This window comes from Alexandromys fortis, unplaced genomic scaffold (genome assembly GCF_014885135.2).
Source record: "Alexandromys fortis isolate MF-2015 unplaced genomic scaffold, M_Fortis_MF-2015_v1.1 scaffold_80, whole genome shotgun sequence".
Classification (NCBI taxonomy): Eukaryota; Metazoa; Chordata; class Mammalia; order Rodentia; family Cricetidae; genus Alexandromys; species Alexandromys fortis.
The window spans coordinates 8025131-8048612 of record NW_026068174.1 but is presented as its reverse complement, the minus strand read 5'-3'; the positions used below and the strand labels follow the sequence as shown (position 1 = coordinate 8048612).

The window sequence follows — 23482 nt, the reverse complement described above, 5'->3', positions numbered from 1 at the left end:
TGGTATCATAGCATTTGCTGCTGTGTTTTTCCTGTTGAGAGCATTCCTCGCTTCTTAAGGGTTAGACATGTGGCATGCAGAGTGACTGCAGACCCCTCTGCCTCTGTGAATTATTATGTTCCAGTCTGGTCATCCCCAGAAGGGATGTCCACCATAGGCTTAACTCACCTGCCTTTGCAGGTTTTCTTACTGTGTTTCTTTATGAGGGTGTTTCTTTGGCAGTAGTTGGTTTCTCTTGTACCCTGAAGGATAAAACAACATTTGTGAAAGTCTAAGGGGTGGGCAGGATCTGCCAAGGAGGAATCTGTGGATGATTAAGAATGACAGTTTACAGGCTGGAGAAATGGCTCAGTGGTAGATCACTTGCCTAGTATGCATAAAACCCTAGGTTCAGTCCTTGGCACTGTTTAAAAACAAAACAAGAATGACAGTCATGGTTCACCCCCTTACTCTTCGTTATAGGTTCAGGAAAGTTTGTTTAATGCGTACCTTTTATTATAAATGAGCATGTTGGAAGTTGACTGCCAGTTTCTAATCAGACTTCTCAGCACCAGTCCTGAAGAGGGACTGACTGGCTCATCCTGTGAGTAACATTTCCAATATTTTGATCAGTGTTCTGGGATTCAGTATAAGTCACAGTCCAGAACTGGTTTAGTCCACTCACCTTCACAATATACATCTTGTATAATTAGTGCCTGCTTCTGTTGTCTTTTGTTTTGCCTCTTTGGGGGCCTGGCAGGGTTTGCGGATGGAGAAGATGTGTTATTTGCTTCCTTACTGGTCAGACTCTCCAGGCTCTCTACTGAATGGTCAGGCAGGATCCATCTGTCTTGGACCACACTTTACTTTTTGTACTGAGCAGGGGCGTAAGCAGCTTAGGCCTGTATAACTCATGCCAGGCCTCCCAATGTGCCACGATGGCATGAATTCTTGTGGAACTGGTCAGAACAAAAACAGGGTTGGTGTCCTTTTGTTTCTTTTAGGACATGCACTCTTGAGGCTTGTATGGGGACCTAATGTTCTTTCCTGCTCCTAACTGCTGATCATCCTTTAGCCCCTCCTTCTTACCCTCTAGTTAACAACTGGTTGAGCCTTCAGCTTCCTGTATTTGATCCCTAAGCACTGTAGTTCAGTAAAAGTAATAATTAGGCATTTTACACATTTATTTTATTAGTGAAAAGAGCTGGTTTGTAATGTGCTGTAAGTCTAATGCAGCCAGTTTCCTAAAAAACCTAAAAAAGAATAATTTTTAACAGAGGCAACGGGCCTGTTATTTAGAGTTTTCAGCCGAGCAGAAATCAGAGTAGCGTGGGACCCGTAGAGGACTGTGCTGCTGGGAGGATGCAAAGCCACGTTCCTCGTTGTTACAGTCTGTGCAGTGCCCGTCCTTGAGGGTGTTTGACGCTGGCATTGGAAAAAAGGAAACCTTGTTTTCCAAGAACTCTGCTCTCTCTCAGCTTGATAAGCATTTAAAAATAAAAGCTGCACAATTGAAATTGGCAGTGCATCCTCATTCTTTTGTCTTTCTGTTTATTTTTTTCCCTCATCCCTCAACATGTGTGCTACAGCCCATGGTTATTACACCCTCAAGAATGATGTCCTGGAACTCAGCAAGCTTGCACCAAGGTCTGCCTGCCCTAGACTCTGAAGCTGGCTGAGCCATAAGTGGCCTAGCACTGGGAGGCTGCAGATTAGCCCCAACAGCCCCATCTGTGGCACAGTTCCCCTTTCTCCTGAAGCTGTTGCCTGGAATTTTGAGTTCTGGGATCCCAATTGTCAGCTCAATCTTGTTAGTTTTTGCAGTTAACTTGATTGATTTGTTTACCTCTCCATTAGAGGAGCTCAAAAAGAAAGTGCTCTGGCACTGATAAGGAGCAGTTCTGTTCTCCTTTTAAAATAGATTCTAGTGAGGTAAGATTTCATATTGAAAAGCTACAGTGGTTTAGGATAGGGTAAAAGTTCTGGTTTGCCTAGAAAATAACCCTCTTTCTAATGGCACATTCTTCAGTGCTCAGAAGTAGTTTAGCTGAAGCAGTTTTATATTCTAGAGGAATTTAGGGGTGTGTGGCGGGGAGCAAACAATAAAGAAATCCTCCCTACAAACTGGCGGGTTTGGGGGCATAGGGAGATGTAATGGCTTTGTGAGGCATCACCAAACCCTGCCCTAAACATTGCATGCAGATTCCACTGGAGTCATACACATGTGACCTTAGCAGGAGTTGCTTTATCTCTGGCAGTGTGGGTTCAGGGCTGGCTTTCCAATTTGAGTAGGTTTTGGTGAAAGCAACTTCCAAAACAGCATGTCACTTGTTCTGTGTTTCTGGTTATCATTGCTACTTGGTTGAGTCAGAACTTGGATTTTTGGTAGGGTGTAGTTTCAGGTCTGCAAACTTCCTTCCTACTTGATGCTTGCAAAGTGTTAGTGCCTGATGTAACTGAATAGGGTGTTACTTCAGGTTAGTAATCCTTGCTTTTGCTGGCAGGTTAGACTGGACTTGGTATTACTGTTTCTCAAAGAATATTTTTGGTTTGAAAACTGAAGGTCAGCAGTTCGCAAATGCTGAATTTGAAGCCAACTCTGTGGTTTGTCTTATGCCACTGGGCCAGCAGCGTTGCAGTCCTGATCGATTGATCTGCAACAATATGAAACCACGAACAGCAACTGCCAGACAAGACTCCATCTCACCCCATTCCCTTCTCCAACCTGTCCTTCTATCCAGGTCCCCTTTCTTTCTCCTGTATTGCTTGTCTTCTCCTTGGTTCTATATTTCACTTTTGGGGGTTTATCTTTTTCCATCTCCCTGTCTTTTTCCATAACAGTTTTTAATAATGTTTTAGTTAGTTCCAGCCTTTCCCCTGAATGGATCCCATTGGAAAATGCATTTGAAAGGAAACAGTTATACACTTCCCCTCCTTTGAAACTGTTTGGCACCTTTTCCAGTGCAGTAAACCATACAACATGTATTTTCAAAGTTTCCAAACACAGACATGCTGGCGTTAAATTTATGAGAAATATTTTACTCAGCTGTATGGTAACTGTGACTTTCAGAGATTCCTGATCAGATTTGAAAATTGGTGCTGACTTTTGGAACCTCAAAAAGTTTTAAGATCTCTACAGAAAATACAGCCACACTGGCTCTTGGGAAGTCTATGGCACTTTGAGCTTTGGCCTTGACTTGCTTATTGGGCAGGCAGAATTGAGGCTGTGCAGATGTGGGAATTCCCAGTCACACCCAGAAGAAAAAATGCAAGTCAGTAAGACATTGAAGAATGCTCTGTTGGGCACAGGAGAACAGAAAGCCAGTCTTTTCTGTTTACAGTAATGAAGGTTAACAGTCAAGTAATACCTGTATAGTGTGGCTTGGCCTTTTCTTTTGATGGGATCTTTGGTGGCTGAGTTTGCTTCATGGTGGTCAAGGATGACCTTGAATTTCTAATCTTGCTGTTTCTGCCTGAGTGCTAGGATTACAGGCAAGTGCCACCACGGCCAGTTTTATTTTCTTTACAAAGTCATTGATAAGAACTCAATAAGCATTTAAAGTATGTGATATTGCTAATGTTGTAAATGATTGCCTTACCTTTCCCTTTTAAACCTGTGATAAAAATTGTATGAGAGGGGTTGGGGTTTTAGCTCAGTGGTAGAGCGCTTTTGCTTGCCTAACAAGCACAAGGCCCTGGGTTTGGTCCTCAGCTTCAGTTAAAAAAAAAAAAAAAAAAAGCATGAGAATCATGTTAGAATTTGGTTTGGTCCGTAAAGACAGGGATTCTTCTCAAGGACTCCAGGAGTTGATGTAGGTTCTTAGGAATACTGTTTAAGTAAGAAGCCTTTTAGAACAGGGCTCTCCAAATCACGCAAACAGCTGCATCACATCTTGGCTCACTTAGATTTATGTACTACACCATTTTCAGCTTTTTTTCCCCTATCAGCCTAATGGGTGTATTCTTATTCTGCCCGAGAGCATTGAGATAGATTCTATTTTGCTTTCTTAGGCCAGAAGCTGCTGAAGACACTTTTTTTTTTTTTTGCACACAGACAATTTAACTATAATATCTAGTAATACAAACAGTTCAAGCAGTGTATGTAGGTTTTTTTATAGTTATTATTGACTCTGGTAGTTAGCCTTCTATTATAGCAGATATCTGAGACAGTAGATTTAAAAGGAGTTCATAGGTTTCAGCCGATGGATGACTGACCCTGTCACTTTAGAGTCTGTGATGAGGCAGCACATGGTGATAGGAAGTAAATGTCAAAGCAAAGCCTTGTGGCTCAGGTGCAAAAGGAGAGAAAGAAGGAACCAAGGTAGGCATACCCTAGTGAAACCTCTACTTCTTAAAGGCTCCTTACAGCACCAAGAGGAGGAATAAATGCTCAGAACTGACAGTTTTGTCAGCCAGAATACAAATTCGGGAGGGTTGTAAAAGAGGGTGTTTGTGAGTCCATTCTAGACCCTTTAGGTTAAGAGATTTACTGGCATCTTACTGGGTTGCTAATCACTGTCATCTGTTTCTTTATTCTTCACTCTCTTCCTTGACCATGATTGCTTTATTTAGCTGTTATTCCCCTGACTTGATCTTTATTTTAAAGCGAGGTGTGCTACAGTGGTCATCACATGCTTACTCCAGCTTGGGTATTGATTTTGGACTGTGAAACTTAGGACTTTACTTTCAAACATTCCTATCCTTCTGTCTTAGTTACCGTTCTATTGCTGGGAATAGACACCATGACCAAGGCAACTTTTTTGTTTGTTTTGAAACAGGGTGGCACACGCCTTTAATCCCAGCACTTGGGAGGCAGAAGCAGGTGGATCTCTGTGAGTTTGAGACCAGCCTGGTCTACAAGAGCTAGTTCTGGGACAGGCTCCAAAGCTACAGAGAAACCAAAAAACTAAAACAAAAACAAAACAAAAAAAACAAACACCTCAAAGCCCATCCTGGTGACACACTTCCTCCAACAAGGCCACACCTTCTAATCCTTGTAATCCTTTCAAACAGTTCCATTCCTTGGTGACTAAGCATTTAAATATATGGGCCTATGGGGACTATTCTTATTTCAACCACAACACTTTACATTCTTTAAATTTTTTTTCCTGTTTTTTTTTTTATGAGGCAGGATCTTAATATGTAGTCCTGACTTCCTGGAATTCAATATGTAGAGCAGGCTGGCTTCAAACTCACAGAGATCTGTCCCCCCCCTCCCATCCCTAAGTGTTCAGATTAATGTTTTAAAAATTCTTGCTGGGCATTGGTGGTACACACCTTTGATTCCAGACTTGGGGGGCAGAGACAGGCAGATCTCTGTGAATTCAAGACCAGCCTAGTCTACAGAGCTAGTCTAAGACAGTCAGAACTGTTACAGAAAAACCCTGTCTTAATGGGGGAAAGACTCTTTTTTACATTTAGTGTGTGTGTATGTGTGACTGCCTATGCCCATCATGATGTACAATGTGGAAGTCAGAGGACAGCTTTGGGAAGTGAGTTCTCTACTTCTACCATGTGGATTCTGGGGATCAAACTCAGGACCTCAAGCTTGGTGGCAAAAGATCCTTACCAACTGAGCCATCTCACTAGCCCATCTTTTTAAAGCTTTTATTAAAGTGTAATTAATGTGTTTTAGAATGCATATATTTAATGTATACAGTTTTATGAATTTTGAGATGATATGTATTGTGGAACCATCACTGTAATCAAGATAGTGAATATGAACTTTGATGCTAAGTTTTTGTGTAGTTCTTGTATTTCATTCTGTTGAACTCTCCTTGTCCCCAGCAACCACTGATTTCCTTCCTATCAATGTAGATTAGTTTGGATTTTATAGATTTATCTGTTTATTCTTATTCTAAGACCTTGTGCTAATGAGGCAAGTGCCCTAGTAGTAAGCTGTATTCCAGCCTCTTTTTTTTTTGAGGTTGAGTTGCTCATGTTGTCTCTGAACTTGTGATCTTTCTGCCTCAGCCTCCATAGTAGTTGGAAATATATATAATCATGCCACCTTAGAATTTTATACAAATAGAATTTGGTACAGTGTTCTCATTATATGATTATTTGAACATTATTTGTTCTGTGGAATGGTTAATTTTTTCTTTTATTGATAAGCAGTCTTCATTATAAGGGTATGCCATATTTCTATGCACTGCCTTGTTGATGGACATTTTATTTTTCCCAGTATTTGTTAGGAGTAAGCCTAGTGAACATTCCAATGTCAGTCTTTGTATGGACGTAGGCTTTCATTTCTCTTGGTCAGTGTCTAGAAATGCTTGATCATTTGGTATGTTTTGTCCCTTTAGAAACTGTAACGGTTTTTCAAAATAGTTATATTGTTTTATATCTCAAAACTGAGAATTTCACCAGGCCTTGGTTGCCCATACCTTTAATCCCAGCCCTTGAGGGGCAGAAGTGGACAGATCTCTGAGTGAGACCAACCTGTTATAGAGTGAGTTCCAGGACAGCCAGGGCTACATAGGAAAACCCTTAAAAAAAAAAAAATAGAGAATTTCAGTTGTTTGACATCCTGGCCAGCACTTGCTCTCCATATTTATATATTATAGTCATCTTGATGGCTGTGCAATTGTATTTTTTTTAAAGATTTATTTATTATGTATACAGTGTTCTGTCTGTATGCTTGTTGGCCAGAAGAGGGCAACAGATCTCATTACAGATGGTTGTGAGCCACCATTGTGGTTGCTGGGAATTGAACTCAGGACCTCTGGAAGAGCAGTCGGTGCTCTTAACCTCTGAGCCATCTCTCCAGCCCTGTGCAATTGTATTTTAAGCTTTGTTTTGCATTTTCCTTGTAAAAAATGATGAGCATTTTGTCATGTTTATCAAATTTACATTTATTATTTCAGCTAAAAGAGTTCTAGGGGCTGGAGAGATGACCCTGAAGGTAAAATACTTAATAAAATGTATGAGGACCTGAGTTTCAACCCTTAGCACCCTTGTAAAAGCCAGATGTAGTGGCAGGTATCTGTAACTCTAGTGCTGGAGAGTAGAGACAGGCAGATCCCAGGGGGCTTACTGACTGGCAAGTGTAGGCAAAACTGCAAGCTCCAGGCTCAGTGAGTGAGCAATAGAGCAAAGACATCTGACATTAACCTGGATTCCATGTATACACACTGGGAAACATATATTTCCCAGTAAATACATATTTATTTATAATATATAACTTATTATATATGATATATATATATATATATATATGTATTTGGAGACAGTCTATCATTATGTAGTTCTGGCTGGCCTGGAACTCACAATGTCGACCAAACTGGACTGGAACTCATATGTCTGCTTACCTCTGCCTCTTGAGCATTGTGATTAAAGCTGAGCTTCTAGTGAGAACATTTTTCTTTGTCTTTTCATTTTTCTTATGAAAAGCAAGCTTTTTATATTTTGATGAAAATCTGCTGTTTTTTGTTTGTTTTTACATTTAATGCTATATATTGCTAAGTGCTGTTCTTAACAGAGGATTGCAACTGAACTAATGGTTAAAAAATACACCTTAGTACCTGTCTGATTAATGATACAAAGAAGCATTGAAAGTATACAAGCAGTCTCATTTATGAAGAAAACAGTGCTGACTCCTGTCTTAAGCAACTTTTCCCCCGACTGCCTTCCTTGAAAAATACACATGCCATTGGCTTAAGATTCGCCCCTTCTTTATTTTTAAAGAGCAAGACATGTTTGAACAGCTCACTTGGCTTTTGCAGTTGGTTGTTCTTGTCCTCTTTTTTTTCACTTTCTCATCACCTTCACCCTATGCTTCTTGACGTGGGTTTTACTGATCTGATGAATCATAGTTGCTGAAAGAGTTCTCTTGTTTTAGTCCTTGTGTGTCAGGTGAAAGTTGTGTCTTCAGTGAACTTTTCCTTTTATCTTACTCTTTTCAGTTGCACCTGACATTGTCTTGCTTGGGCCATGTAAGGATAGAATGCCTGAACACCTAGATTATCTCATCCCAGGCCATACACCACAAAAATAATAACCAGAGAGTGTCTGAAGAGGGTTACCAACCACTGCTCATTGGGAACGTGTCCTCTAAATGTGTCTGTTACCTTTTTATGTGTAGTATAGAAAAGTCTGTGATGTTCTATAACAGATCTTTTGGGGGACTTGTTTGCCTTTTATGTTTATTTTCTTGTTTAAACTTTTTAGTTAGAAACAACTACAAATTGACAGGAAGTTATTTTAAAATGTATAGAGAACTGAGTGTAGTTGTAGTGATACATGCCTTTAATCCTAGCACTAAGGGATAGAGACAGGCATTATCTGTGAATTGGAAGTCACCTAGGGCTACATAGCAAGAACCTGTCTCTAAAACACAAATCAAGGACTGAAGAGATGGCTCAGCAGTTAAAAACATAGGTTTAATTCCCATCATCCGTATGTCTCACAACCACTCCACTCCCTTTTCGGGCCTCTATGGGTAATGCATGCTAGTAGTTTACAGATGCGTATTCAGGCAGCACACCAATATACATAAAATAAAATTTAAAAAATGAGAAAATAGGGGGCTGGAGAGGTGGCTCAGTGGTTAAGAGCACTGCCTGCTCTTCCAAAGGTCCTGAGTTCAATTCCCAGCAACCACATGGTGGCTCACAACCATCTATAATAAGATCTGGTGTCCTCTTCTGGCCTGCAGGCATACATGTAAACAGAATACTGAGAATATTGTATACAAAATAAATAAATAAATCTTTAAAAAATAATGAGAAAACATACAGCGTCAATGGTGTTATGGTGGTGCACACTTTTAATACCAGTTTTGAGGAGACAGAGGCAGGCAGATCTCTGTGAGTTTCAGGCTAACCTAGTATACATAGTGAGTTTGAGGCCAGCGCTACATAGTGAGACCCTTGTCCCACTACAACAAACTAAGCAGCAAATAGATCCTATGCACTAGTCACCACTCTCCCAGGGCAGACTGAGTATTTTGATTACATATCAGGTTATAACATAATCTACAAACTTTATTCAGCTTGCACTGTGTTTTCATTTATGTGTGTTCATGTACATGTGTGTGTACATGGCTTTATGTGGTTTATTAGCACAATTGTAGTTTCATATAACTACTCCAAAATTGATGTGAAAAACTGTTATATTACTGCATGTCTCCCTCATTGTTCTTGTTTACTTCTGCTCCTAAATACTAACTCTTAAAACCATGAATCTGTTTTTCATCTCAATTATTACATCATTTTAGTAGTGTATAAATTGAATTACACAAGGTATAACCATCTTAATTTTTTTTTAAAGGCAAGGTCTTAAGTAGCATAGGCTGGTCTTGAACTTGCTGTGTCTGAGTATGACACTGAACTTTTATTCTTCCTGGCTTCAATTCCCAAGTGTTGGGATTACAGGCGTGTGCCACCCCACACCCAATTATAGTGTATAACTTTTTCAAGATGGCTCAGTTACTAGTGTGATTTACTGACGGTCTATCCATCATATTGTATATATCGGCTGTTCATTCCTTTTTATTGCTGAGTGTATTTTATGGCAAGAATGTTCCACAATTTCTTGAACTATTCACCTGTAGAACAGCATTTGGGTTATTTCTAGTTTAGACTGTCATTAAAAAAAAGTATTATAAACATTTATGTACAGGTTTTTATTTCTCTAGATAAAACACAGGAATTGAATTGCTAAGTGTTATTAGGACTGTTTTATTTTTTATTTTTTAAATATTTATTTATTATGTATACAATATTCTGTCTACATGTGTGCCTGCCTACAGGCCAGAAAAGGGCACCAGATTTCATTACAGATGGTTGTGAGCCACCATGTGGTTGCTGGGAATTGAACTCAGGACCTTTGGAAGAGCAGGCAATGCTCTTAACCGCTGAGCCATCTCTCCAGCCCCTCAGGGCTGTTTTAGACAAAACTGTTGAACTCATTTTTTAGAATAGCAGTATGACTTTTTTTTTTTTTTTAAGATTCTCAGCATCTAACAATTTGGCATTGCTGTATTATTTCAGCCATTTGGATAGATGTAATATTTCATTGGTTTTAGTTTTCATTTCTCTAATGGCCAATATTGAACATGTTTTCATGTGTTTATTTTCCATTCATATATTTGCTCATTTTACAATTGTACTGTTCGTTTTGTTGTTATGTTTTGCAAGTTCTTTATATAGTCTAGGTACTTCCTAGTCTAGTGGTGGGTATTTAGTAGATGATATAGTTTCTAAATGACTAATCATTCTCTATCACTTGCCATTTGATTTTCTTCACAGGGTCTTTGGTCGGGCCAAAGGTTTTCATTTCTATTTAAGATTTATTTATGTATTTTATGTACATGAGTGCTTTGTCTTCATGCACACCAGAAGAGGACATCCAATCCCATTGCAGATGGTTGTGAGCCACCATGTGGTTGCTGGGAATTGAATTCAGGACTTCTGGAAGAGCAGCTAGTGCTCTTAACTGCTGAGCCATCTCTCCAACCCCAGGTTTTCATTTCTTAAATTATTTATCTTTTATTTTTATATGTATGTATAGTTGTGTGAGCTTTATGAGCCCCACATGCATGCATGATCTCATGGCTCAAAAAGGCACCAAATCGCCTGCAACTGGAGTCAGACGGTTATGAGCTGGCTTGTGGGTACTGGAAACTGAACCAGAGTCTTCTAGAAGAACAGAGCTCAGTGTTCTTACTCACTGAGCCATCCATCCCTCCAGGCCATATTGGTGGTTGTAATTCATCATATTCTTCCTCTTCCTTTTCTTTTTTATTTTTATGTATGTGGATGTTTTGCTTGAATATTTTTTATGTGTGTAGTACATTCATGCGTGGTGCCCAAAGAAACTAGAGGAGATTGGCACATCACCTAGTTCTGTAAATTGAACCTTTATCCCCTGCAAGAGCATCAAGTACTCTTAACCACTGAGCTATCTCTCCAACCCCAAGGTTTTTATTTTTATATATAAAAGTCTGTCAGCTGTTCCAGCTCTTCTGGACTGGGGTTTTAACATTAAAGTCTTAGAAATCCCCCTTTAATCACAGCAGTCAGGAGGCAGAAGCAGGGTCTTAGAGTTTTTCATCTAGTTCAAGGAAGTTTTGAGTTATTTTTATATAAGGTATAAAATTATATTAAGACTCTTTGGGGGATATATGAATATTTAATTGGTTCAGCACCATTTTTTGAAAGACTTTCTGCTAGTCATGGTGGCCCACTCCTTTAATCTTAGTGCTTGGGAGTTAGGATCTGTGTAAGTTTCTGGCCAGCCAGAGCTACATAGTGAAACTTTTTTCTTAAAATATTTATTTATTAATTATGTATACAATATTCTGTCTGTGTGTATGTCTGCAAGCCAGAAGAGGGCACCAGACCTCATTCCAGATGGTTGTGAGCCACCATGTGGTTGCCGGGAATTGAACTCAGGACCTTTGCAAGAGCAGGCAATGCTCTTAACCGCTGAGCCATCTCTCCAGCCCATAGTGAAACTCTTACCAAAAAAAAAAAAAAAAAAAAAAGGCTGGTAAATGGCTCCTCCGTTAAGAGCACTGTCTGCTCTTCGGAACACCAGCTCGGTTCTCAACACCCACATGGCAGCTCACAACTGTCTTCAACTCCAATGCCAGGTGATCTGACACTCTCTTCTGGCCTCCACAAACAGTAGATGTAAACACAGTGCATAGATATACAAGCGGCAGAACACCCATACTTATTAAGTAAATCTAAAAAAAGAAACATGCCTTAAAAAGATGGAGGAGAAACGGGAAAGAACGAATTCTCTTCTTTCTTTTGAGCCTGCACCAGGAGTCATGCGTCTTTTCTCTTTGTTTTGTTTTTTTCTGAAACTCTTTTTGCTGTTTAGGCTCTTTGCCTTTCAATACAAAGTTTAGAATAAGCTTTTTACTTATCTTTGTCTACAGAAATCTTTTATGAGGTTTGTTTGTAGCGTGAATTCTAATTGTTCTTAATAAAAGTCCAGAATCAGATATTAGGGGATGAAACTGAGAGCTCAGAGAAGCGATGCAGCCAACCACTAGAGCTTTACCTCTGCTGATGCTCGTCCTCTGACTGCACCTCCAGACTGCACTGAGCTCTTGTCTCCTTCTCCCTTATATGCCTCTCTCCGCCCAGCCATATTACTCCTCCTCCCTAGCACTGGGATAAAAGGCATGGGATTCCATGTGCTGGGATCACCTTTGTGTGAACTCTATTTCTCTTTTAGACAGATTCAGTCTCCTGTTAGCTCAGGACTGGCCTTGAGTGCAACAGAGTTCTGGGATTAAAGGTGTGTGCCAGCATTTCCTGGTCCCTAGTAGTTTAGCTCTGAACTCAGGCAGTCTCTATTTGTTAAAACAGAAACAAAGTATCACTACATTTGGTTTTGTTTGTTTTTTTGGGACAGGATCTCACTATATAACCCTGACTGGCCTAGAACTAGGCTGACTGGAACTCCCAGAGATCCACCTGCCCTGCCTCCTGAGTATAGTATTAAAACCATGAAAACTTTTTAAAAAAATCTCAGTTGGAGTAAAGGTACAGTTTACAGAAAAATTTACAACTGCAGTGTGGGTCTTCCCAACATGATGTAAATATCTCCAGTTATCAAGATCCTCTTTGACTGCTTTTCATCAGCACTTTGTAATTCTCAGCATAAAATTCTACACATTTCAATGTTATTATAAATGTTATTTTTTAAAATTTCCACATTGTCATCATCTCAGGCTTATTTATGTAGAACTGTAGTTGGAGTGCTCTGGGTTTGTGTAAAGGTAAGGAGAGAGGCACAGGTCAAGTGTGGAGCATGAGTCACAAACCTTTGAAAACTACATATGGAGCCAGGCAGTAGTGGCACATGCCTTTCTTTAATCCCAGCACTGAGGAGGCAGAGGCAGGCAAACCCCTGAATTTGAGGATAACAGAGAAAACCTGACTTGGATTTTTGGCCTTTTGTATTTCGTCCATTGAGCAGCTTCTTGGTGTTGCTGATAGAGAGTGTGTGAGGATAAAGGGGCCTATATAGAGATTTAGGAGAAAGGAGTCATGTGGGGATATATAATTAATTTTTATACTTTCCCCAGTAAACCATTGACCCTTTTTATGATGTCATGAGGGATTCCTTAATTTTGCAGCTGCTTCCTGATTACGTCAGAGACAAGCCTCTCACCCCACAGCCTAGAGCTGCACTCCTCCTAGAATTAGAAACAAATGAAGTGCTGACTATCTAATAGCTTCCACAGGGATAGCAGCTCAGACTTCCCAGGCTTACTCCAGCAACTCTTACCCCCTGAAGTGTCTTTGTTCTAGAAAGACAGGGTTTGGCCCAGAACCAAGAGTGTGTTGGGGTGGGGAGCTGAGGACTCCTTGAGATACACTTCCCTGTCTCCAGGTGCCTCAATACTGGGTCTCAACTCCTTTTCTGCATCTCCTGTAGGGTATCCTGTGGAGCTGGTGGAGAGAGCCACAGAGATGGTCTCTGTTACAGTAGTCACCTTTTCCTTCCCCTCCCAACATCATTTGTTTTCATTTCTCTCACCTTCCTCCTAGAAGACTTTCCATGCTTGCAAATGTCACTTGCTTGTTAGTAAGAATGGTTAGGAAGTGCTCTTTATACAAATTTTCTTTCTTGGTTGTTTTTGAGACAATGTCTCTTGGAGCCTAGGTTGGCCCATGTACCTGAAATTGACCTTAAATTACTGAGCCCTACCCACATAATTACATAATTTCTCTAAATTCAAATGAATTCATTCTATGTTAGCTTTCTAACTGCCACCATTATTCCTTTTTAGCTGCTTAACCTATTGTGTTTTTACTAGGTTAATGGTATGTGAATGACTGTGTCTGGGATTGAGCTCAGGGCCTCATTTATCCTAGGCACATACTCCTCCACTAAACTCTTCAGTAGATTAATCTTGACAAAATATCCATCATTACTTCATTCAGGAATCTTGAGTAGTGCTCCTTTACTGTCTGTTCAGGTCAAGTCCACGTTATCCCTTGTATAATGTACACAATCCTTGCATCAACCATTTCTTTTAATGCTACTATCTTATAGCCCAACCGAGAAATAGTCTCTTCCATGAAACCATTAATATATACTAGATGAAATTACTTTCCTTTCTTTTCAGGGACAAAAGGCATGACTTGTCTTTATTACTATATTATCACCTTCCCATGGGCAGAATCCTCTTTCTTTTCTTTCTCTCTTTTCTTTCTTTCTTTCTCTCTTTTCTTTCTTTCTTTCTTTCTTTCTTTCTTTCTTTCTTTCTGTTTTTTTTTTTTGCAGGGGAGGGGGCCTGGGGGTTTGAGACAGGGTGCAACAGCCCTAACTATCCTGGAAGACATGGCATCAAACTCAGAGATCCACCTGCCTCTGTCTCCTGAATGCTGGGATTAAAGGTGTGCTCCACCACCACCTGGCTTCTATTTAAATTTCTATCCTTTACAATTGCACTCCTAGATAAATTTTTTTTCAAAATGGGAGTGGTCATTTTAGTAGGAAGTTTAGATTGTCTTTCCCCTATAAATACTACTTTGAAAAGAACTTTTCAGGGAGCTGGGTGGTGGTGGCTCATGTCTTTAATCCCGGCACTGGGGGGGGGGGGTCTCTGTGAGTTCGAGGCTAGCCTGGTCTACAAGAGCTAGTTCCAGGACAGGCTCTAAAGCTACAGAGAAACCCTGTCTCAAAAAAAAAAAATTGATGGCTCAGAGATTAATAAGAGCACTGGCTGCTCTTCCAAAGGTCCTGAGTTCAATTCCCTGCAACCACACAATGACTCACAACCATCCTTAATGAGATCTGGTGCTCTCTTCTGGCATGCATGCAGAACAGTGTATGAATAAACATAAAAAAGAAAAACTTCCCCCCTGAAGAAAAAAAAAGAAGACAGTTTTACAGTCTTAGACCTAATAGAAGTATCAGGTATGTCAGTGAAGGCTCATCAAGAAGAAACATGATTTTCCATGTCCCTCTGTCTTATCTCTTGACTATACCGTTTAGGGTATGTCATAGCTTGCCTTAGACTCAGTTCATCTAACTCTTCTACCATTGTGCATGAGTATGTTGCTTGGATCTATCAGTGATCCATTCTTCTGACTCATTCATTCCATACTTCAGGGAATAAAATGCCCCAAGGGCAAGAACATTGCTCCTTATGATCTGAGATCTTACTGCCTTCTCTTACCTCCTCTTTAGCCAGCAGCTGCCTCAGGGAATTCTGTGGCTCAAGCAACAAGAAAGGGGTACTCTCTCTGCCCACTTCCTGTAGACAAGGAGGTTTGGGTGGATTGCACAGGAACTATGCCAGCCCTGTATCTAATTGGTGACTGACTCATGAGATCATGAGAGAAGCAGCTTGATGTCTTAAAGATACAAAAGAGCCAACAGATTGCCTCCAGGTGGTGCTACTTTGGAGGTGTCTGGCCATTCATTTCCTCTGAGAGTAGGTGGGGGAAAGGGAATCAGCGAAGAAGTGGCCGAGTGGCCGACTGCTTTTTTTTTTTTTTTTTAAGTTATTAGTAAGGCAAAAAGGTAGTTGCTTGTCTGTGATAGAATCACTGGTGAATCCAGTGCCCTCTGACTCCTTCCCAACTGTTGTCAGGGTAGTGGACTTATGTATCACTCACTCTGAGTCAGTCTTTCAATACTCTTCCCATCCATCCTCTTCCCAGGAAGCTGGCTGTGTACTAAGAGAATTCTGCTGGTTTCATTGCTGGCAAGTTTTTTTCTATGACCAGCCAAACCCCATCCCACTACTAGGGTTTTCTCCAAATCTTTCTCTTATACAGACTTAGTACCCTATCTTTAGGAGTTGATCAAAAGCAGTGATTCTGAGTCACTGTCTCTTGGCTGGGCTTATAGGTTCAAGCAGGTGGGCCTGCCTCTACTCTGTTTCCCTCCTATCCCCTCTCAACCATTCCTGCCTCACTCCCATTTCCTGCAAGAGGATGCTTTGCCATCCTGGAGCCATCAGGCACAGCTATGCTTTGGCAGCACCATTGCACACACACACACACACACACACTGGTGGGAGAGGGGACGTGTTTATCACTTTTCCTGGAGATTATCTGTTTAAGCACTTCTCTGACAGTTACAATAACAAGGGCAGTGTGTTGTGTTTCCAGCAGAAGGACACTTGCTGTTGAAAGATGTATAGCACTAATTAGAAATACATAACATCCGGCCACATGGCAGCCTTCTCCCAGCCGCCCCATTTCCTGATTTCATACAACTTTGACGACAGTTGGTTTATGTTTTCCATGAATAAATTCTCAGAAAATGAGAAACTCTCCCTGTTATATAGGAGCAAGAAGAACATTTCTGCCTGAGCAGGTATTTATTTGGCCACAGGAGCACTGGGAAGTATGGTCACTTGCCCACTTGTAGGAAGGGCAAAACCAACTTTAGACCTCAGCAGACTTTCTTGGTAAGAAATATTTCCGTCTGATGTCCTTAGCCAAAACCATCCCCTAAATCCTTAAGAAAACCTGCTTTTGGAAAGAAGGGGAAAGGCTATTTCACAATGTTAATGAGTTCCTCAGCTCATGTCAGCCTCTGCTACCTGACACAAAGCCAGAGGAACCAGACAAATATCAAGACAAACAATGCCTTTTCCTCCCCACCCACATCACTTCGTGGCCTACCCAGCCCAACTTCAGGGATATATATGGATGTTCACCAGATGAGGCCCAGTTTCCTAGTCATAAAGGAGGTAGACTCTGGACTCTAGATGCTATTTTCCTACCCACTGTCATACGAATGAGTATTCTCAGGGAATGGTATCTGTATGATACAAGAACATCCTGAATATACTACACACACAGTACATTTTCACTTAAAATGTTTTGGGTCCATGGGTGTTATGGTTACATGGTTAAGTGATAATTTTACTCAGCCTACTGAGGCATCCTTTAGTTACAAAAAAACAAACAAACAAAAAAAAATCAACCCACAATTATTTGTAGCTATGTTCTCTGTGGAATCTAGCACATCATAGATGCTTAATATGTGCTTGTCATATCACTAAGCCATGGAGAACAGGCCTTCTGTTAAGTATTGTCAGATAGCAAGGCCAGTCTAGGGCAGACCAAGACTCAGACATTCTTGGATAACTTGAGATACATCTACCTGCTTAATCAGGGCATACTACCTTCCTAGTTTGTACCTCTTCACCAGTTGAACCACCCAACCAGTAGGCAGTGTGCTCTGGAGCCTTTGCCTAGGAGAGCTTGGTGATAGAGAGGTTAAAGTGACATAACCATGCAAGGCAGCTGCAAAACTGCCTTCAGACTGTTCTCCATTTCTGCACCAGAGGTTCCTGTTGATACCTTCCTGATTTTATACCTTACTGCAGTAACCAGCAGCAGACTCTTCAGAGGCTACAGATAACCATTGCTTTTAAGCAGTTCTTTCATCCTGTTTTGCCCATAGCTCCCACCCTGAACTCTAAGAGATGATCCAGTCTGAGATTTCTGTTTATCATAAAAGTAGACATGAACCTGGAGAAAATAATCTCCCACTGGCCAGTTTTATCTCTATTGAGAATAAACTACTATAGCCAGTTTTTTGGAGCAAAGACATCTTCCTCTATTCCTGTAGTGTTTAATTTGTAGGTGACATCTTCCTAAGATGACTAGTTGATGAGATGTTAATTTGATCAGCTGTTTCAGCTATCAAACCTGACTTCTACTCATCCTCTCGCACCTTCCTCTGCCCTGGCTTTATTCCTTCATCTAGGCTTTGTTGCTTAGTAAAAGCAGGCTACTGGCAGTGGCTTGCAGGAATCCATACTAAGATAAAATGGAATTGGCAGTGCTGCTGCCTATGGCTGGGGGAGCAGGGAGACATTGCAGCTTTTCTTGGGATGAGTTACAGGTCTTCCTCTTCTTTGCTCGTATCCTTTCTTCTCTTGGTTCTTAGATGCTTATTTCTTTTCTGTCTCTTTTTTAAGAATTATTACATTTACTTGTGCATGTGTTTGTATTGTGCTTGTGTGTGTCTGTACGCCTGTACATTGTGCATTCCTGTGTGTGCACATGCTATAATGTAAGTGTGAGAACCAGAGAACAACTTTCCGGAATCACTTCTTTCCTTCCACTATGTGGATTTCAGCAGTCTAACTCAAGTTGTAAGGCTTAGTGTCAAGTGCCCCTTACCAACTAAGCCATCTCACTTGTTTTCCTTTCTTTTTTCTTTTTTAACAGTTATCCCATAAGTATGTTTTCCTTTCTTTTAAACAAGAGTTTTTCCTTAGCAGAAAACTAGGAGTGTGGGAGTGATAATTTTTTTTTTTTTTCTTATTTTGGTTTTTCGAGACAGGGTTTCTCTGTAACTTTAGAGTCTGTCCTGGAACTTGCTCTGTAGACCAGGCTGGCCTCAAACTCATAGATCCACCTTTCTCTGCTGGGATTAAAGATGTGTGCTACCACTGCCTGGTGATTCACTTAAATGTCATAGATTATTACCACTTCTTTACTGCCTGCCACAGTTGAGTTGTAAAGTTAGAGGATGACATTTGGAACCTTTGGGCATCTAGAGGGAGAGTGGAAAAGCCACAAAAGGATTGTTCCCTGTATGCTATTCAGTATGTTGAACCCTTCTGAGCAGGAGCTGGTTTCTCATGTCTAGAACTGTGAAAGTGGTTTGGGTTAGGCATTGTATGCTCCTATCATCCTTGATCCTGTGGCGAAGACTTAGGAATAGCTGTGATTGTGTAGATGGGAATATTATGTAGCCCCTATCAAAGACTAGTTCTGCCCATCAACAGAGTGACTCCTTTCAGTAACCTAAAGCTAGAAGGGAGTTAAAGTCAGGATGTTGTTGTTTTATTTTTTGTTTTTCAAGACAGGGTTTCTTTGTAGCTTTGGAGTTTGCCCTGGAACTAGCTCTTTTAAGACCAGGTTGGCCTCGAACTCACAGAGATCTCCCTGCCTCTGCCTCCTGAGATCTGGGATTAAACGTGTGTACCACCACCATCCAGCTCAAGAAGATAAATTTTATTTAAATCTGTTGTTGATTGTGCTCCTGCTGATGGAATAAGGTTTTAATACCATAGTTTTCACTAACAATTAAAATGGCGCACGCCTTTAATCCCAGCACTTGGGAGACAGGTAGGCGGATCTTTTTGTTTTGTTTTGTTTTTTAAAGATTTATTTATTTATTTATTATGTACATAGTGTTCAGCCTCCATGTATGCCCGCACGCCAGAAGAGAGCACCAGATCTCATTACAGATGGTTGTGAGCCACCATGTGGTTGCTGGGAATTGAACTCAGGACCTCTGGAAGAGCAGTCGGTGCTCTTAACCTCTGAGCCATCTCTCCAGCCCCCGAGGCGGATCTTTTTGATTTTGAGACCAACCTGGTCCACAGAGCGAGTGCAAGGCTCCAAAGCTATACACACACACACACACACACACACACACACACACACACACACACAAAACCCTGTGTCTTGAAAAACAAACAAACAAAAATACAGAATGTAATTGAGTTAGTTATGCAATATTTTACACCTTTCCAATTCTTTAACCTTTGAGCAGTCTAGAAATGAAAGTGTCTTTGTGGCATTGCCTGCTTACATACCCTTTCTTTGTTGGAAATTTCTCATGCTGTGTATTCAAAAAGGACCCAAAATTGTTTTTTTAAAATTTTAGATCCATGTAATAAGTGGTATGTTTTTTAATTAAAAATAATAAATTAAAATTTTAAGAGTTACACAGGGGATCTTGTGTTGTTATCAAGCTATATGCAGGGCATGCTAGTAATTGCTCCATATATAATACAAAGTCACATAAATCTACTTCAAGAGAGAGCTTACTATCATCATCTGTATTTTTAGAGGAAGAAAAGTAGCTGAGCAGTGTGGCCAGGGAGCCCTTCTGTAGGACATCAAGGTGCACTTGGATGCTTTAATGTGATGGAGTTTCCTTTGCTCTTTTGTAGACTGCTTCTCAGAGGAGTGTCGCTCTGTGATCCAGGAACAAGCTACATCATTGGGCTTGGCTATGTTTTCTCTACTGGTACAGCGCTGCACATGTTTACTTAAGGACTCTGCCAAAGGTAAGCAGGAGGTCCTTGGCCATTGGATTTTCCAGTTGCCCAACCCTAGATGAACCTCAGAGTGCTGGTGCTCAGTCTTCTCCCTGCTCTCTGGTCTTCTTTCTTCTAGCATTCCCCTCTTTTGTTGTCTGTCAGGCCTCCTTTCCTCTTTGGTTCTCTTCCTTTCCTTTTTCTTTTTGGTAGGTAGGAATTTCATTTTCCCAAGGGCTCTTATGTGGGGTTTTTGTTTCTTGGCTTTTTTATTAATTTATTCCTTCATTCATTTGTTCATTTGTTTATAGACAGGATCTCTCTCACTGTTTAGTCCTTGCTGGCCTGGAACTCTCTATGTAGACCAGGCAGACCTCTTGAACTTACAAAAGATCTACCTGCCTCTGCTTCCCCAATGCTGCAACTAAAGGCATATATCACAACACCTGGCTTTTTACAGGTTCTTTTTTTTTTTTTTTTTGGTTTTTCGAGACAGGGTTTCTCTAGCTTTGGAGCCTGTCCTGGAACTCCCTTTGTAGACCAGGCTGGCCTTGAACTCACAGAGATCCGCCTGCCTCTGCCTCCCCGAGTGCGCAGGTAGCTCACTCTGTAGCCCAGGCTGGTCTCAAACTTGAAATACCCTTACCTGACCTCCTTAGTAATAGGAAGACAGCTATGCATCACTCTGCCTAGCATATGCATGCCTCTTGTTATTAATATTCCTGAATTGCAAGGGAGAGAGGAATTGCTACATGGGTGTCTTGTAGGAATTTAAAACTATGGCTGCCTACCTGGTAATAACAGAGTTTAACCCATAGGCATGGGCTTCTTCAAGCCATTAGTTATATATAGAGTTGACTCCAGTTAGGCCTTACAGGTTCTTTTATCTTTGGAAAGATCTAAAGAAGGCTGAGCAGTGGTAGCGCATGCCTTTAATTCCAGCACTTGGGAGGCAGATGCAGGTAGATCTCTGTGAATTCGAGGTCAGACTAAAAGAAAAAGAAAAAGTTCCTAAAGAGGAACTTGAGATAGCTCAGTGGTTAAGAACTGCTCTTCCAGAGGACCCTGATTTGATTCCCAGCACCCACATAATAGCTAATAACTATCTGTAACACCAATTTCAGGGGATCTGATGTCCTCTCCTGGCCTCTCGGGATATCAGGAATATAAGTGGTGTACAGACAAACTTACGCAAGCAAAACACCTACACCCATACCCAAAAAAAAAAAGTAAAAACAAATAAAAAGATCTGAAGACTAGTAATGAGTTCTCCCTTCCGTTTTCTTATCTCCCCAGTGCTAGAGACTGAACAAGTTTCCCTTTGTTTTCATAATCTATATTTCTATGCTTTTATATTTATATTTATATTTATGTCTTTTTTTGGTATGTGGTAACTGTTACATTCACTGTGGGCCAGCTATCTTGAACTCACTGGTCTAAGTGGGTATTACTAGCTCTTGCCTTGAGGTATATGCCAGATCCTTTCTGTTACCCTAGAATTCTACTTTAGATTACTGTTAGCCAAGAAAAGTACAGCTAAGGTCATACCTTCCTCTCAGCTCCTGTATCAGTATCAAAACCACTCCCTCTGTTATCCCATTCTACCAGTGCTGTGAGTGCCTCCTGCTTCTTTAATTGCATTTCGTTCAAAGGTAGGGACAACTTGTGTTTTGAAACAATTTCATATTTATAGAATGAGTTTAATGGCTCATGCCTGTAATCCCAGTGACTCAGGAGGTAGAGAAAGGAAGACTTAAGTGTTCAGGGTCACTCTTAGCTATATAGAGAGTTTGAGATCAGATTGGATTGCATGATACTCTGTCTCAAAAAAACAAAAACAGAACCAGCAAAATGGCACAGTAGGTAAAGCATTAAAGCCTAACAACTGAATTTGACCTTCAGAACCCATTGAAAAGTGGAAGGAAAGAATCAGCTCCACAAAGTTGTCCCATGATGTCATATGCATACACACACACACACACACACACACACACACACACACACACACACACAGAGAGAGAGAGAAATAATAAACAGAATTTAAAAGAATAATGCAAAGCACTTTTATATATGTGTCTTCTAGTCTCCGAAGTTGTTAAAAAATATCTTTAGGTTTTCTGTCTTTACACATACACACTCATGCTTACTGTTTTTCACATATATTTTATTATTATTAAATTACAGTTATTTTTTGTTCTGAGTCATTTGATCTTAAGTGGCAAGTGTGGTGACTCTTTAGATCTAAATACTTGACTTTGTGTTTGTGCTTCGTCACACTCGGGACTTTCATTTTTTTGGTTTTTTTGTTTTGTTTTATTTTTTGAGACAGGGTTTCTGTGTAGTCCTGGATGTCCTGGAACTCACTCTGTAGTCCAGACTGACTTGGAATTTAGAGCTCCACCTGTCTCGCCTCCCAAATGCTGGGATTAAAGGCATGCGCTACTTCTATCCAGCAAGGAAAATATCTTTTTTTTATTTAATGTTTTACTTATTTTTATTTTATGTGCATTGGTGTTTTGTCAGAATGTGTGTTTGTGTGAGAGTGGAACTGGAACTGGAGTTATAGACAGCTACAAGTTGCCCTGTGGGTGCAGCTAATTGAACCCAGATCCTCCGGAAGAACAGTCAGTGCTCTTTATCACTGAACCATCTCTCCAACCCCACAAGGACAATATCTTAACACTTACCAGGATCTGGGGACTGAGAATATAGCTCAATGGTAGAGTATTTGCCTATCATTTACAAGTCCTGGATTATATGCCTAGCAAAACAACAGACAAGGGGGCTAGAGAGATGGCTCAGGGATTAAGACACTGACTGCTCTCCCAGAAACCTGGGTTCAGTTCACAGCACCCACATGGCAATTCACAACTGTCTGTAACTCCAGTTCCAGGGGACCTGATACCCATGGCAAAATAACAAGCAATGCACATAAAATAAAAATTAAATGAAATTAAATTAAAAATTAAGAAAGAACAACAAACAAATAAGGGAATCAGGGCTAGAGCAATGGCTCAGTGGCTAAGATTATATATTACTCTTATAGGGAATATAGTTCTGTTCCCAGCACTCACAGCCACCTGCAGCTCCAGCTCCAGGGCATGTTTACAAAGCATGTACATATAATTAAAAACTAAATCAATTTAAAAAGCAAAATTAGGACGAGGCGGTGGTGGCACATGGCTTTAGTCCCAGCACTCCTGAGGCAGAGGCAGGAGGATCTATTTGAGTTTGAGACCAGCCTGGTCTACAAAGTGAGTTCCAGTATAATCAGGGCTATTACACAGAGAACTCCTGTCTTAAACAACAACAACAACAATAACAAAATTAGTAAATCAGTATTGATAGAGTGCCATTATTGAGTCTATAGGCCTTGTTTAATTAATCCAAAGTTCCCTGATTATGTTCTTTGTTGAGAACGAGACCTTTAACGTCATTCTGTAGCCCAATCTGACTTTCAGTACAAAATTCTCCTGGCTTAGCTTTCTAATACTGGAATGACAGGCA

At 40.5% G+C, this 23482-nt stretch overlaps 1 protein-coding gene across 2 annotated transcripts in view; it reads left to right on the top strand.

The window, feature by feature from the left end:
- Positions 1 to 23482, top strand: part of Smg6 (SMG6 nonsense mediated mRNA decay factor) — a 249788-nt gene that overhangs the window by 93008 nt on the left and 133298 nt on the right. For both annotated transcript variants that reach the window (XM_050128896.1, XM_050128897.1), the window contains exon 11: positions 19889 to 20005. In XM_050128896.1, coding sequence (XP_049984853.1) covers positions 19889 to 20005 — 117 coding nt within the window. The remainder of the gene's footprint in view (positions 1 to 19888; positions 20006 to 23482) is intronic.